The 17,408-nt window shown below is 37.1% G+C and overlaps 1 protein-coding gene across 6 annotated transcripts in view; it reads right to left on the reverse strand.

Moving 5' to 3' along the window:
- Positions 1–17,408, reverse strand: part of FARSB (phenylalanyl-tRNA synthetase subunit beta) — a 41,895-nt gene that overhangs the window by 5,929 nt on the left and 18,558 nt on the right. For 3 of the 6 annotated variants that reach the window (XM_026073066.1, XM_026073072.1, XM_026073071.1), the window contains exon 16: positions 12,388–12,540. In XM_026073066.1, the coding sequence (XP_025928851.1) occupies positions 12,388–12,540 (153 nt within the window). Of the gene's footprint in view, positions 1–4,657; positions 4,850–7,380; positions 11,072–12,387; positions 12,541–17,408 lie in introns of those variants that run through there. The other 3 variants (XM_026073068.1, XM_026073069.1, XM_026073070.1) reach the window with 3 other exon arrangements.

Consider the following 17,408-nt stretch of genomic DNA (forward strand, 5'->3'; position numbering starts at 1 on the left):
AGTTAAAGAAGAACCTGGGCAACCCACAGAACAGGACAACAAACCAGAAAATGCATCAAAATAACCAGGAAACAAAGGTAAGGAAACTTCTTCCTGCTTTGTGTGTTTCTTGTATTATCAAGTAAATGGCAACAGTGTTTTAGACTTCTAGCAAAACTTGTGTAGTGTGTTGTGGACTGGACTATCACATTACCTCTTGCAGTAAAGTATAAAACCTTGGAGTGAGATTCAAGGCCCTATGAACGACGTATGCTTACACTACTGGCATGTATGGGGAGCCAGGAAAAAAAATGCACCGACTGTTGTCTTGTTTGAATAAATTGCACTACAAGCTGAAGCCCAGCACTCTTAATTCTATGATACTTCCAATTTCAAAGTATAACTTTATTTAAGTCCTGATGTCAAAATGAATCCAAAGGGCACCTTCCCCCCAAAAAGTTAGCAGCAGTGACCTGCAACTTTTGAGCAGGAACTCAAAGTTGACAAATCTTCCTTGTACTGTATGTCTATGTAATGTCCTCAGGAACTGTACAGGTGTGAAGAGCAGACAAACATGTTTCCTAAAAAGTTTTCACTAGTCAAGTAGTCACCAAAGCTCACCTGAAGGGCACCATTATCAATAAGCATGCTAGGAACTGATTGCCTTTGTTGCTGGTGCAATTGTATTGAAAGTCCACCCTAGTAGATCTGGTTGCTTGCATCATCAAGTACATCAAGAGCCAAAAGTCAATGAAAAATTGCAATTTGCTATTCCATACACTTTAAGGATAACACATTTATTACTCTTGATATAGTTAATCCTTTCTGCTCTGCACACAAACCTATTTTGCTAGGATAATTTCAAAAGATGTAGGTACAAATAGTACTTCAGTAAACTTCACCTTGAAATCCAGTCAGAGATCATATTGTATAGGTCTCTATCAGCAGGGACAATGTCAGAGGAAGCCAGAAGGTTTGGCAATGGAAATCCACCTTTTAATATGTCAGCATTATAATTGGTAGTTACAAGAGGGGTAGGGTGAAACACAATATACATTCCTAAAGAAGAGATTCCAAAGCCAGTCATGTCTTAGGCTGACATACTACACACAAGCAACAGACAAAAGCCACTTCTCGTGGCTGCAAGTAAAAATTTAATTTCCAATGTTCAGTGATGTAGAAATAATACCTTTAATTAAAGCTTCTGTAGCATGTCCTCAAAATCTGTAATTGCCTTTCTGAATTCAGGCAACAGGGCCACTTTGATGGCTTTGGGGTAATTCTTTGGCCAGTAATCCAATAGAGCATGTAGTCTTTAGCACATTTTCTGGCTAATTGACCCTCAAAAAACTCAGAGTTCCCTGCACTCTTTGTTGTCAAACACCTTGCACAGTTTCTTTTCTCTACTCTATGTTCCCTCCTTTTCAAAAAGAAATAGATTAAAGTAGTATTATAGGCCTACAGTTGCACTAAGCCTTAAAACCTCCCCATTCGTTCCCATAATTTGAASGAACATCGGAAGCTGAAGCTTAAGAAGGTAACAGAGCAGAGCTCATGCGGCCTCTGAAGTCTTTCATCTTAATTCTCATTCCCCTTAGTCACTCCAGCTGCCCTTTCACTTCCTCATCTTGACTCACCTGTTGAAGTATTTTACCTGTGCTATGTCATATGGAAATTAGTTTTGTGAGGCTAGTGGTTATTTTTCTTTTTAGGAGTAGGTTCTTCACACTTTAGACAGATATACTCAAATACAAAGTAACAATACACTATCAGAGGAGTCAGTATTTTAAAAGGCAACCACCTTCTCTTGTGCATGCATGCAGTACATTCAGACTCCCCAAACCTTATGCAACATGAACTACATAGACCTCTAAATCGCATTTTATGGGATGATTCACCTTAAGGTCCTTTTTAAACCATGGAGATCTCAAATTTTGCATGATTTTGAAACACACTCTGAGAGACCAGTTGCTCTTATACATTGTCAGCAGTTCCCTCCCTATGCCCACTCTCACATCCAGAGAAAACATGTTTGGGGCTGAGTGGGATATTCATCAGTTCTAGTTTCTTGGTTTGGAACTCTTGAGAAAAGCCTGGCCAGAACCTCCACCTGCCAAATCACACCTAATGGTAATGACACGGCAGGAAATAAGATAATTAACATTTGAAAAGACAAAACAGCTGTATGATATGAATGAATAGATTCAGAGCCTGCTAAGGCTCTCTTTAAAGGACATCTTTCTTTCTGATTTCTTCTTACATTTTTTCGTAAGCCTCCATAAAAAGGGCATAGTAGAAAAGGGCAAAGGGACAATTCTTTACCTGGACAGATACTCTGTATATCCCAAAATGGAGTTAAATATTAGGGTTCTTGGTGCCACAATGAGGCCAGGAACTATGCAGAATCATCCACAAATTTGCAGTGATCAGTGAATTAATCATCTTTGCACATTGCAACCAAGTCAAGGGCTGCATTTTTATTAATTTGTGCCTCAAGGAGGGTATGAGGCAAACTAAGTAAATTTTTATATTTTGTAAGAACCCTCTATATAATTCTACAATTGAATATATTCTTCTCTGTATTTGACTATATTTAAGAATATTTAGGTTCGACAATACTGTTTTACAAACATAAATTTACAATACACATCTCTGTAATAATATCCTCTATTCTGGTTTGTCTGCAATTAAAAAGTRCAAACAAACAAAATGCCCTTTTTGTAAATATTTTGCCTTGATAAAATAAGTAATGTTTAGCAGACTATGTCCTGTTCATCTCATTACTTGTACAATACCTGAAGTAACTTTTAGCTGTAATGAGGGTGAAGTAACCATAATACTGCTTGGGCCTACAGTCAGTTGTTAGAATTTTATGTTAAGAAAGTGTGTTGCAGTGATGGACTGGGGACTGGTATATCTAGCAAATTTTCACCCCTGAATGCAGAGACAGACGCTGATTTTTAGCCTAGTTTTATTTCTAATTCTTGCTGTAGAGCTCCCCAAGAGGAGTAACAGAGGATGTGTGTGGGTGTTGCTGGGTGCCCTATTGTAACCAAGTCAGGAAGTGGCTTAAGGAAGGCAACAGGTTTACAGCTCCTGTTTATTCTTCTGTGTTGTACCTAGGATTACAGTACTGTCAAGGTCATTTAAGATTATGTGGGTAAAAGCACTGTGTTCCTGCCTCTCCCAGTGGAAGGTGGTATGTGTGTGTATGCTGAGGCTAAGGAAAGCAGGCATCTCAGGTCATGGATCTGGATAACAGGATTTCATGCGTTCAGTTCTGGAGTACCAGGGTGATTGTTTAAATGGTGTGTATAGAAAAACTTGYCTTGAATGGAAAACCTAGAGAGAATTCTCCCAAATTCTCTATATTTTTCTAGAAATTAGTATTTGTGTAATAAATTCATTGAGCTCAATAAATTTGCATCTGTGCAGCAGTTGTGGGAAATGGCAATTCTACACTGGAATTTAGGTGTGCTGTAAACTTACCATTACATAGCTAATCTTTGTTTTTAGGCCAGTTTTGAAACCTGGATTTATTTGGAATGTTTGTCCTGTCTAAAAGTCCCAAACCTATGCTGATATTGTGTCACAGCTATTTATAAAACTAGAGAATTCCTAATCCCAAATAAAGCTCTATTTTCTCAGATGTCCTACTATTTCACTTGAGTTAGAGAACATAAAGCTTTGAATATTAGAAAACTTAATTTCTTTCTGTTCTGMGACTGTTTTTGTCCCTCTTCATACACCTAAAAGCATAATTCACCTTTACAAACATCAGAATCTGTCAGAGACTAGGGAACAAAGAATGAATAAACCATATTCTTTATGGTAGGAGGCATAACATACTCTATATATGTATAGTAATCCAGCAGGTTTTGGCTTTAAGGCTCTAATTTCATATAGGCCATTAGAGAATAACAAGAAACAGCACTAAGTCAGTCTGTAAGTCTACTTTAGCATGTCATATTTAGTTTGTACGATGTTTATTCATTTCATGCCCTAGATCGAGCCACCCTCCCTTTCCAACACCCTGACATTACTCACTCAGAGATAGATACAGCCACCTGATGTTATGCTTTCATGGCTACCACATTTCATGCCTTTTAGAAGATGGCTTAACAAACTAGCATGGAATAGTACATAATTAAACTAAGAATTTCAGCAGTCACTAAAACTGTTAGTCATTTAGTTTTTAGCAACTAAGATTTCACTTACAAATCAAAGCCTTGTGGTTTAAGAATATGGCTACCCCGCTAGGAATGCAAATGCTCAAACCTGTTAAGCGTGAGCCAGCTTATGACCAGAAGCAATACAGGGTCTATAACAAATATGGTTATTCTGCTTCTCAGCCCAACTAAGGAAGTTCTGTGACCAGCAGATGTACTAGGCTGAGCCTGCACTAGCTCAGCATTTCTTTGCTACCTTCTGTTTTGTAATACATATGCCACAAGAAAAGGTAAAGTCAATTCTTCTACCATGGGCATGAGAAACACCAGTCTTAGGATTCTGCATTCATGCTGGTGTAAAAGTTTGAGCTGAAATCTTGCAAGCTCCTGTTTAAATATTCATTGTATTAATAATCGAAAGAAAATGTATATCACAGTAAATCTGAGGCACTCTTCCTCTCTCGCTGCATCACAGTTCAAAAATCAAAGCAAATCAGAGAAATGCTTAACTCTTGAATCTTGCAGTAATGTCATGCTGAGCGTGTCCCCTCAAGCCCCTCGCATTCCTGTGGGCCTTGGCGATGAGAACGGATGAACTCTAGGCATGACGTGGAGCTCTGTTATCAGCCAGCAAACCTGGGGCTGGTGTCCCCAAACATCAATTTTGCAACACAGCCAGCCTGCAGTATCTCTCTGGATATCTATGGAAACCAATGCATATGTGGGAAAAGGTCTTCACAGGTTCCTAAAAAAATACCAAACCCCTTCACTTAAGAAAAAATACAGCCCAAACGTATGACACTGGGCATAAATAAAACTCAAATTATTTGCACCCCAACCCTCAACTCTGTGAGATCGCTGACACAGTCCCTGTTCACTCAGAAAGGAGACTTGTAATTTGCTATTTCTGCTTACTGACTTGGATGAATCATCTCTTTTCTAGAGATGGCTTTTCAACAGCTATATTGAAAAATATAATTTCTAATTAAGAAGTAATTTTCTATTTCAAAATGTAAGAGTATAGACAACAAAAAGAGTAGTGACCTAATTCTATACAGTATAATGTAAGCTGTGCTTTTTAAACTCTTGATGCAAGGAAGATTTTTATCTATTAGACTTGCTGTGATGTATGATTAAAAAAAGATAGTTGCCTTTGGGGAAAAAAGAATTAAACTCAGAAGAGGCCTCCACAATCAAGGAACAGCAGAAAAGCACAGCCTAAATGGCAGGGAGAAGATATTAGCATCTTGAGCTCAGAAACATGAACGCTAACATTTTAGATGATTCTGTCAGTTGACAGAAAATGGTAGAAAATGAAAAGTCTAAACTCTGTCAGGAGAAATGTTACTACTATTTGGAGCATTCCTAATCTGTCAAAAAAATGCAGTGGGAAGGAAAATATGGTAATCTTAATTATTTAGTACTTGGAAAAAGAGGAAGATGTAAGAACTTTATTTGTAACTCTCTGCAAATTGACTGACACCCCCCCCCGAATCCTGTAGTTTCCATACTTTTTTTTTCCTCCCACTGTTATACCATGGGAAATATACTTCTAAATGAACCAATTCAAAGTACAGTTTCTCATCTGAAATAATGGTCTGAATTTATCTGAGGAAAAATGTCTTCTTTGTTCTCTTCTTGAACTTTTTTATTTCACATGTGGGGGAAAAAGTGTCTGTCAAACATAAGTTGTTGATGAAAATTTAAAAGACAAAAAAAGTTTAAGCCTGTCAAACCTTTTATTGTCCCATGCTGTGCTGAAATAACATACTTTTCTGTCTACCTGATAAGTCTTTTTTGGGGATAAACTTTGTGCAATCTGATTATACCTGAAGGGTATCAGGAAGACACATTCAAAAACTTTCAGAAGAGGAGTTGAAATGACCACTGGAATGGAAAAAGCCCTCATCAAACCCTCTAACTTCTGATATCCTCCTTTTTTTTTTCCATAGTAAATGTAACAAAGCTAATGAAAAGAGACTTATTTCCAGAAACCACTATGGTTCAGCACACTCCTGCATACTTTCTTAATGCCCTTCCTCCTGACAGTCTTTGGACTGCTTGTTTGGCACAAACTGTCCCAGTGCTGCTTGGCATACCTGCTTCCCTTCYGATAGCCAAACACCTCTGAGATGTCCAGTGATACAGCTTGCTGTCCAGTTCTGATAAATCAGGTTTATCCGGAGAAACTCCAGACATTGTAAACTCCCAATTTGGCTAATTAAATAAAATAAGCAACTCTTCTGTATCCTATCTTTGCCAGCTACCTTCCTGAGCGTTAATTCAATTACAGTCAAATTTGAAGCCTCAACACTGGCATAGAAGATAGTTGTTAGGGCTGAAACAAACCTGGCCTCAGTTTGTAGGGACTTAGCGCCTATAAATTGGAAGTCCTGTATCCACAGGAAGGAAATAAAGAGCGGAGATAACAGACAATTAAAGGGACATGAAATCAGCAGCCACACCCATCTAATTAGAGAACTTAATTTCATTTTGAATTCTTAGAGCTGTATTTCTTGTAACTAAGCTTTCTTGATGCTGCAGGGGACATTGCTCAAGAGAAAAGGATGAGAAATTATTTGGAAATTTATAAGATCTTAAATAAATGGCCAACACTGGGAAAGCCATGAGAACTAGTGACAAATACCTAATTTTGCAGTATGCGAAAAGAGGAAGATGTGAGAACTTTGTCTGCAGCTCTCTATGAGTTGACGTGACACCCAGCTCCCCACATCTTGTAGTTTCCATACACTTACAGTTAAGGCATCATAATGATCAGTGCTGAAACTCCTAAAAAGCTGTGCAGAATTAGGGTAATATGTTTAAAAGTATTCAGGCATTTAACTTGCACTAAAATAATTCAGATTTAAAAAGAAACGGTCCTATCTCTTAGTGCTGTTGGTGGAAAACACCCCCCGAACTATAGGAGTGGAAGATTGGGAATTCCACAAGAACAATTTATTAGATAAACATCAGTATTAATTCCCCAAAAAAACCCAACAAACTGTGAACAATTTGGGGTAGATCCTACCTATATTCAGTGGTGAAGTAAAAGCAGTCAAAAATYAGAAAAACTACTTAAAATGAGAGAAACAATTGCTCTTCATAAAATCTAATTAATATCAGTGGCTGAAAACTCATCAAGGAAACTGAAGAGACTGGAGAAGATTAATTAACTGGCAGCAATAAGGACAGTGTTAAAAATCTTTTTAAGAATATCAGAAACAAATCATAGGTGGAGATATTTTCATTTATTAACAAGATTGATTGAATTTTTTAAGTGAGATAGAAAAGGCACAAGTTTTAAATAAATATTTCTTTTCTTCATCTGAAAAAAAAAGAGTAAGGTATTCTTGAACATAATGAGGTGTCTTCCAGTCCACCGACAAACTGAAGATAATGTTTGGTTACATCTACCAGGAATAGGATGTTTTTGTGATATACTAGGGGTCTTAGGCACCAGAACTGTAAATTCTCAAAGCAAATATCCTCCCTCCTGATGTTAATTTACAATAACAGTACTGGGGAATTCCATAATTCTAGAAAAATGTTAATGTTGTGCCAGTACTCCAAGACGGATAATCAAGATAACCGTAGTGATTGTGACACTGAACCTGAGTGACAAAAAAAATTATTTGGGAATCAGCAAACGTGAAACGCAGAAGACTTAAATTCAATCAATTACCAGCTCACATATTTTATGGAAAACAGATGTTGTCAAACAAATTTGATTCTACTCTTTCAGATTACACGTTTGTTATATAAATGCAATTGCAAGGATGCAATGGCATCTATAAAGTATCTGTTTTTGAATGCCCATTAAATGGATTAAGAATTGGCTGATATTTTCTAAAATGTCACAAATGATGTTTTGAAGCTTCATACTAAGCACATTTCCTTTAGTTATCTATGAGTAAATATACAAGTATTGACATTCATGAATGATGCAATGGTTGCCAAGACAGGAAAGTAGAAGGCCAGGATTGCCATTGACAGTAACCAAGTTAGAGTTCATTAAAACAAAACGGTATTAATGATGCCAAATTCAACACAGGCGCTAAACATCTGTGTGTATTACAATCTCCCAATTTAAACTGATCACAAGAGATAGATGCATGGGCTCAATTCTGTACACATAACTCAGAATTAGTCCCAGACTTCCCTCCTCTTGTGTCTTGTGAATTGAGGTCAACTTTAAAAGGAGATTTAGGTTGTGATTTGTTGTATAATTATTATTGTAAAAGCAAATGTTTATTGATGTTCTTAGTTATGGAGATAACTATTACACCTCTAATTTCACAGCTAAACCTTATTAGATGAGAAGCTATTACTATGATTTACTGTGGAATTAAAATTTTCTACACTTTACCACACCTTTCATTTAATTAAATAAGGGCAGTAAAAAGAAAGGAGTGCAATCTCAATCTCTCTCTCTCTTTCTTTCTCTTTCTCTTTCTCTTTCTCTCTTTTAAGACAACTGTCAATTAGTGAAGGAAGCACAACTAAGTATGCATTCTAGCTGAATACAAACTGGCTGATTTCCCAGCCTTACTAAGCTGTTGATTACCATAAAAGAATGAATGGCATGAACTAAACATTTATTAAAAAAATGTCCAGGAGTTTAGTTGAAATTCACAAGAATTGACAACACATACACACACACACACACAGACACACACACACACACACACACGACAGCTCATCACAACTTCACGCTTTCAGTAATTTTTTTTTTCACCGGAGTGAATGTTATTTCATCAAATATAAATTTTGTCATGGAAGGCAACAGCACAGACAGTGAAGCAGTCTCARTGCCCAGATTTATCACTTTTTGTGAACTTGTCAAGTTGCTTTACTTTGATTAAAACATCCCTTTTTTATAAAAAGGGATATTATTTTTCCTTTTCAAACAGTTCAATGTGCCTAATTCATTTACATTTGCAAGGCACAGAGACTCTTAAAAGGTACTGCAAAAATGGGGTTTCTTTCTTAAATAAGTGACAGTCACTCTAAATGTAGTAATGTAAAAAAGGGTAATTATACCTTACACCACTCCTTTGAAGATTGCAATACAGTATCCATTGTCAATATTTATTAAGTATAAGCCGCCTTTTTGTTCTTTTTAGCTTAAGAATTTACTATGGATCCAAATCCCTTGATTAACATCACCTTTTATGATCATGGTCCTGACCAGTGGAAGAAAACAGCCCTTTGAGATGGCCATGTAGAAGACAAGATGATCAAAATGTTGCAGAAAATTTACCCATTTCTGCAGAGATTAAAACTTGTAATTAAGAACACCTTCCACTATATTTATCAGAATGCCTCTAGTTTTCATTTCAAGTGAAATGAAACCAATTAAATTGATCTCAAAAAGAAACCAATTTTTTAAATAAAATTACCCGACATTATCTGATTAAATTGGTTGGCTCTTTCCACTCATATTTTTATTCTTTAAAAAGCTTATTTTTATTTTAATTTTGTTTACCTCCTACATATACATGTCCATACTGCTCTTTACATTTCAGTAATGGTATGGTATGTAGAGAAATTGCATTACGGAACACACAAATTAAGGGGAGTGATGCAAAAATAGTACTCTTCTCAATCTATGTTTGATTATGGATGGCTTTGCTATAAAAAAAAAAAAAAAAGCAAAATGCTTTCCTAGGCCAGTAACTGTGGGATTTGCTAATGTATCAGAAAGTTCGTTCTGTGTATTTTAACAGAATAGGTAGATTTTCAGAGTTTCATCATTAAAGTTGTATAATTTGGTATATTTAGTAATAGTAAAAAAGGAACTGGTTCCATTAGTACTTTTAAGAAACTGAAAGCATTGAATGCCAAATATATGTTGAAATCCTTAAATTTAGTCACTCAAAACCCCCTCTTCCTTAAGGCCGCTCAAAACATCCCTTCTCTGTTTATTACCTAGCTCAGATTACACCAAAGAGCAGTGCAAAGGCCAGGGGAACATCACAATTTCACCCATATTTTCTAGCATCTGTACTTTTTTCACAGGTGCTGCTATAAAGGCAATAAGGCTCTGACCTTAAGGTCAAATCACAGGGCATTTAGGTGTTGGTGGAACAGAAGGGGCTTAAATAGCCATGATTTGCACATATGGACCAAATAGGAACACAGCACAGGCATTTCATTTTTCAAAATGAATTTAGAAAAGAGGCAAATATGTGCCCAATGCATCTTCTCAATCTCTTTTGTTGCTCATTCAAAACAACATTTTTTCCCCATATTACTTTCTAATAATCACTGGAAATATTTTAATCAGTTACATAAGGAATAAAAACAACTGAAGACTCAGACATTCTCTTTACACTGTGCTTCATACTAGTCTCAAGTTTGCTGAAGATCACATACAGAAGAAGTATCTGAAATCTTTCTAAAACATAATCAGTTTCATAGGATAAACCTTTTTCAGTATACAAATTTTAATTTCGAACAAGCAATTAAAAAAGTGTGCTCCATGAAAATACCTCTAAAAATCCATACCCTGTGGTGTTATCCTGATTTAGAACCTCTGAAGTGACTAGCACTGTTCCTCTACTGAATATTTCAGTATGCTGCAGTCTGTTAAGATGTTACAGGATATCTTTTTTTCACTCAGCAATTGACCTTACTCCATCATCTGCTGACATTCACGCTCTCACACATGCTTAACTGGCAGAGTGCAAAGCAAGTTTAAAAAAAAAAACAACAACAAAAGAAGGAAAACCCAATCCCAAACTACTTTGACTTCCAACTATCTCTGCAGTCAAGGTCTTTTAAATAAGTTGGTGCAGTGACACTGCATTCACTATGGCACTAGACTATCGGCCATCTGCACTGTCACCAAGGTTAAACTCCAATGTCAGGAGAACTGCAGGGAAGCTGCGAGCCATCCCGGGAGAGCTTCTGTATCACCACTRAAACAGGAAGGTGCAGGCACTTTTTATTCTTTGTCTATAGCCAAAAGCCACAAACTGCTTATAACATATTACATATGACAAGTCATAATCCATCCTTTACACTAAAAACATTGTGGAATAACCTCATGAGAATGCAGGGATTTTAAAAGGGCATTACAAATCCCACAGCAGCAGGAATACTAACAGCACTAGGATCTAGAAATGACTTATGCACTGTGTAAGGATTATTCTTTGAGATCTTTTTTCCTGTTCTTTTTAAAGTCAGTCAGACATTATTGAAACACTATAGTATAGAATACAAAACACAGATATTTCCAGGTACTAAAACAAACTCTTGATATGTCTATTCAAAAACAAGCTACCTAACAGGCTTGACTGTCRTTTCAATGGCAGCTGAGTACCCAGCTCCTAGGGGCTCTTCTAGACCCACAGAATAAGAAGCTTTGCCCTTATCTGTTCTTTTCTTGGCAAGATGTCAATGCCTCTCACATCTTTGAATGTCAATGCATGAGGCATAAGTAACTCTGCAGCTACTATCCCCAGAGTCTTGCTTTTCTTTACCGTATTTATTACATTGTTATTTTAGGTAACAGAATAGATTACTTGCTGGTGCTTGCTCTCTTGCATTAACCTATGCTCTCTCAATAAGGCGATGTGGCCACCCTTTCTTTCTCTCTTGTATGTATGTGCACATAGACACACAGAGGAGATTCTGCACTTAAGGATGTTATTTCGATTTATGTGCAGCTCACCCTGTATGGAGAAACAAGAGGCCTGTTATAAAACTACTTGCCTAAGCAGCAAGATCAGTCTCAAAGACAGCAGAGTAAAGCTGTAAACTAAACTTAAAAAATAAAAAAATAAAAAAATAATAAAGCTGCAAACTAAAAGTTCAGGTGTAAGAAGTTATCATTTCCAGGCACGGTTAGTCAAAGAGAATGCAGTGGGTATCTGGCATTTTCATCAACTCATTCAATGAATTCCTATCTATTCCAACAACTGCTGAATTAATTCATTGCAAATAGTCCATGAAGCTCATGGCATGCACTCTACTACGAGTCTCCTTAAAAAGTTGTCAGCTCATAATTCATATAAAACTACTGAGAATAGCTCATGGAAAGACACCAATCCCATTTAGTAACTAGTGAATACTGTTTATGCCTTTTCATTCACACTGCAGTAAGGTAGCATATATAATACTAATTCTCTTAGTGCCTACTGCTGACACCAATGGAAAATTCACTTCAGACTACAATGGAATGTTTGAGCTCCAGAGGAACCTCTGCTGTGCATTGCAGCTATGTGTTCCTTACCTTCAGTTGCCTTGATCATGTATCCGTTCTCTTGGTTTGGTGGTACTTCCAGAAGCTGCATGACTCTGTCCAGCAAACCATGGATAATCTCAAACCCTGGGCTCTTGTTGTAATAAAGTGCACAGAGATGCCGGTAGTTTCTTGCCCCTACATCTGAAGAAGAAGCATAATTTATATTTTCTGGGAAATTTTATCACACTTTAAACCTTGCCTTTTGCATCAGTTTCCTTCTGTGATACAGTGAGGCACTTGATGCTCAAAGGAAAAATGAGTATGCAAAATGCCCTCTCTGTGACACCTATCATAATCTGAGGAAATAACTGGATTTCTTTAACTCACTGGACTTTCACAGTCAGAAATATGGATTTAAAGTATACTATACCTTGGGCAGGAAACAGAGTTGTTAAATACAAATATCTTCTAAACAGTGATAGATACCAAGCATATAGTTAAGTGCTAGAGAAATTCAGAGCAGACCAGCCAAAATGCAAATACTTGGCAAGCATCAAAAAACTTGTGACACTGATGGAAAAACTAAATTGTTATAAAACTTGGTCCCAGAACATTTACCAACACAAAACAACTAGCTGTTGAAATAGCTGTTAATGTTAGCATGGTGATCTATGAAAAGATCTAAATTCGTGCAGGTTTCCAAATCACAACGGATACTTTTCACGATCATCTTGGACATACCCAAATCCAAGTGACTATGAAAAATGCGCTACATTTCACAAACTCAGGTCTGTGACAGAAGCGCGTCATATTTAGGACAGCTGCTATTGCTGTGGTTCTGCTGAACTTATTTTGCGGATACCCTCTAGGGCTGTTGAATCTAGCGCCCGTGAAAGACTCAGATAAGTTGCSTCCCTCATGTGTTGCTATAAAAGCATGATGTTTGCCTTAACTCAAAAACCTAGCTTCTCCCTTTCAAGTTTTCTTACATTACTCATTTCATCAAAATATATTTTCCTTTTTCTATACTGTACAGATACTTTTAAAATGAACTTGTAGTAATAWGTCTTTAGGCTACACCAATGCCACACACACTGTCTAGGACTAATGTGGTCTACTAAGAAGCTTTACTCATTGCAGATTCCAACCTTTCTCCTTTTTTTAGAGGAATAATCTAGGAACGGAATAACAAACCTATTGTCACAAAGCTGCCAATTCAGTTGCAGTGAAATTCAAAATACTGATGAACATAGTAAACTCATTTGTTGCCTCCAGGTTTTTCCTTTCTCAAGGTTCAGCTGCAAATATGTATTCAGCAAGGCTGACTTATACAAAGGGTAAATTCTGTTGAAAGCAGGGAAGGCGCTCTCTCTGTGACAGTCTTCCTCTAGAAATTCATATGCTTTTAAAGCATATTCAGTATAAAGGTGCATCACATTTCATTTTGAACCAGAACTGCATTTCTGAAGCAAATATCCTGATTATCCACACTTACCATGCTTCCATTCACATTGTAAAGCAATCCTAGAGCGTATAAACTGGATTCCCTTCAGTTGCAATTAAATCAGAAGTGGTGTTCCAGATGGGCACATAACTAGCTTCAACCACTAAAGGGCTTTCAGCACATATGATCTGACTAGAGCTAGTCCAAAGTAGAGCTTAAATGCATATAATGTGGACTTCAAGTCATCAGCGTGAACTATCTTCTCCTTTTGTACTGCACTGCTTTGTAATATAGACACACAGCCTAACAAGCTACAGCCAGATTGGGCACAGTATGATGTAAGATGCATAGATTTCTTCCTTTCCTAGAGTCCTACGGCATCTATAGTCTACTAGTTGGTCTAGTAGGAATGTAGTTGGACTATTAGTTGGAATATCTAGATGGGCATTCTCATCTCCTCTTCCACCTGATGGTGGTTAGATATAGGGAAGAAATGTATTTGCTGACAGCAATCACCTTTCCTTTAAAAATTTGATCAGAATGGAAATCCTTCAGATCTCTAAATACCTATAATGTTTGAGGGGAAAGAGGGAATAAGAACTTCTTCAGCAGTGAAGGAATAAAACATGAAAGAGTAAAAAGAACTTTATCTGGTCTTCAAGTTAAGATAGGGCTGCACCATGAGACATAAGGTTGCATCTGTAGGGCTTTCATATTTCTTCCAGGAAGTTACCTAAAAGAAATGCACAGGAAAACCAGCATATCCCAGGGTTAATTATGTTCTTCATACAGTCAGACTGTGGACACAGAAGGCATTTGTCAAGGCCTCTGGTCCTGAAACATCTCAGTAGGACTCAGCGTTCCCAGAAAAAAAGGTGCTGCACTGAACAGGCCCCAGAGAAAGTGTGGTTAAAAATTCCCATATAGTTAGTGAATCCACAGGTGTTATATCTGCACCTACTCTCTGAAGTGTATTTCCACATAGCTCTGAACACAAGCGTCAGAACTAGGTACCTCTGATCTCAGGACACAGTTTTTTTCTATGGGGATCAATTGTTCCCTGCTGCATTCAATACAAGAATTAGAGGACATCAAAACCAGTAGGAGTGAAGTTCAAAACAAGAAAAGGAGAGGGTTCTTCAGGCAACATATAGTTAAGCAGTGAAACTCCTCCCCCCCAGGATTTTGCGGATGCTAACAGTTTACAAGGGTCTGAGGAGACACTGGAAGCTCATAGGAGAGAAATCTATTACATGCTACTAAAGCCAAAAAAACCCTTCTGAGTCAGGAAGTCCCTGAGCTACAAGTGACTGCAGAATGGATAGTACTCAAAGTATTATATACACTTATCTGTTCTCATACTTTTCCCCTGACAACTACTTTTAACTAGTGCTAGAGACAGGATATTGGCTAAACAAGCCTTTAGTCTGACCCATCATCRCCAGTCTTTGTGCTTGATGTACAGTAAACCTAAATACAAGCAGAAACTCTGGCACTCATTGGGTGCTCCCTGAACTATTAATAGCTACCACGTAAGAAATTAGACATTTATTAAATCTACATCTTGCTTTTTTGGTCCCACTGACCATTTAATGACAAAAAAATCTCTCAAAAACTCAACAGGAAAAAATTTACCAAGTGGATAGAAATACGTGAATTAAAGAATAATACAAATACAGGAGCAAGAGCCTACACGAAAGATCAAAGCACAGCCTTTGTGAGCCAAAAGTCATTCAAAATTTCTGAAGCAGCAACTTGGCAATATAGACAAAAGTTTTCTCAACAGGTACTGAAAGCTGAACTTACTGCTGGAGCAATGGATGCTGCATTTTGTCACTCAAGAGCCTYTACTGTTATTACTGTAATTTGCAGTTTTAAATAATGATGGAGAATCCAATTCTGAAGTTTATGTTAAAATGGCAAGCCAGAAAAGAAAGGGCTACAGAGAATATATCAATAACAGCAACATTTGATCTCTGTTCTCTCTGAGCGCACCGGCCTTTCAGTCCCATCATTGTGTCCCTCTCGTTGCCAGCTCCACCAAGATACCAATCAGTAACACTCAGTCATGAATGGTGACCAATCTGTACACATGTAGTATTGGGAAACTGAAAAGAAAAAGACACTTTTCSCTCCCCTAAGTTTTTATTTGCCCTTAAGAGAGCAAGTTTTTGGGCTAGACGCTCTATTTTTTTTGTGTGYGTGTGTAATTCATTACACTAGCAGAATTTGTGGCAACTATCTGAATTTCACTTTATTATTGTTTAGTCAGTGGTGTCTTCAGATCACTATTCTTGACTAAAGAATCAGAAAGAAACATACACAGCAATTTTTATACTTCATGATTTCCAACCAACTGTAAAAATCCTTGGTAAAGGAAAGGATGCATTTTCAAGCATTCCAAAAAGCTATGTGTTATGAAACTTATTCTTTTACAGAATTATATTAAAACACAAGAAGTTCATTCACTACACACCACAGGAAGAAAGAAGAAAGTATTAGGGAACTGTATGCAAAAGCTGGCAGATGTTAGAAATGCTTCAGTTCTTTATAACTCACTTAAGAGATCTCTTGTGTCATGCCATGAAACAATTCCATTTTTTAAATGAGCCTGCCAAGTATGTCAACCTAAATTATACATATATATTTCTGAGACTTCAAAGCACTTCCTGGAGATGCTGCTGTAAAACAATCCAAAGGATGGGCAGCTGGACAGGAACACGCGAGCCAAAAGAACGCAATGGAAGATAAAGCGGTGTCGCACGCTGCCCCCTAGCAAATTAGAGATGCTTCAGAAAAATGATTTGGTGATCTGAAAGGAGGCACCTGTTCTTTTAAACTTGTCTCTCAGCCTCACAAAACTATTTTCTGCATATAATTAAARTTTGCAGACAGACTTTTTGGAAGAATGCTTCAAAACATGGCATCGACTATACTCACAAATTATATAAGTTAGGTTAAAGGTACACTACCGAAGGCCTCTCAGATTCTACTAGGTCACTGGTCAGAGGGGATTTTTTGATGGATTCATTTCTTTCGTTGTGGTAAAGGAGAGAAGGGGGATTCTCTGTTTGAACTAGTAGTGTAAGGTGATGATTTATATGCTGAACTAGTGTAACTATGCTACTAGAAGAGACTGTATAATGTTACAAGCTAACCMCACAAATACACAAATGAAACAAATATTCACTGCCACATTTCCTCCTGCCCTGAGAAGAAACATTTATGTTCAGATTTGGTTCTGTTTAGTTATATTAAATCTGGCACGCGTTTTGCTTATTTAGTACATCAAACCTTTCTGCCAGATATGTCTGGAGAGAAAAATGTTCTGTTCACCTTGGTAAGCATGAGTTCTGTGTAAGAAGGTATTTTTTTAAAAAACAGTGCATTTAAAAGAGCTAGATTCATTCACACATGAATGACTACAAGATGCCATTTCAAATGCAGTTAAAGTCAGTACTCTTTTGACCCATACTTTTTAAATTAATTGGAAATTCTGCATGCCAAAATCATGAAATAATAAAATTAAATTAGTCAGTCTGATGACATAAGCCTTCTACAGGAAATCTCATTCCATATGTGAGAGGACAACCCCACATTCTTCAGTGTTTGAAGAATTACCTGT

Source organism: Apteryx rowi, unplaced genomic scaffold (assembly GCF_003343035.1).
Source record: "Apteryx rowi isolate R43461 unplaced genomic scaffold, aptRow1 scaffold_36, whole genome shotgun sequence".
In the NCBI taxonomy this organism is placed as follows: Eukaryota; Metazoa; Chordata; class Aves; order Apterygiformes; family Apterygidae; genus Apteryx; species Apteryx rowi.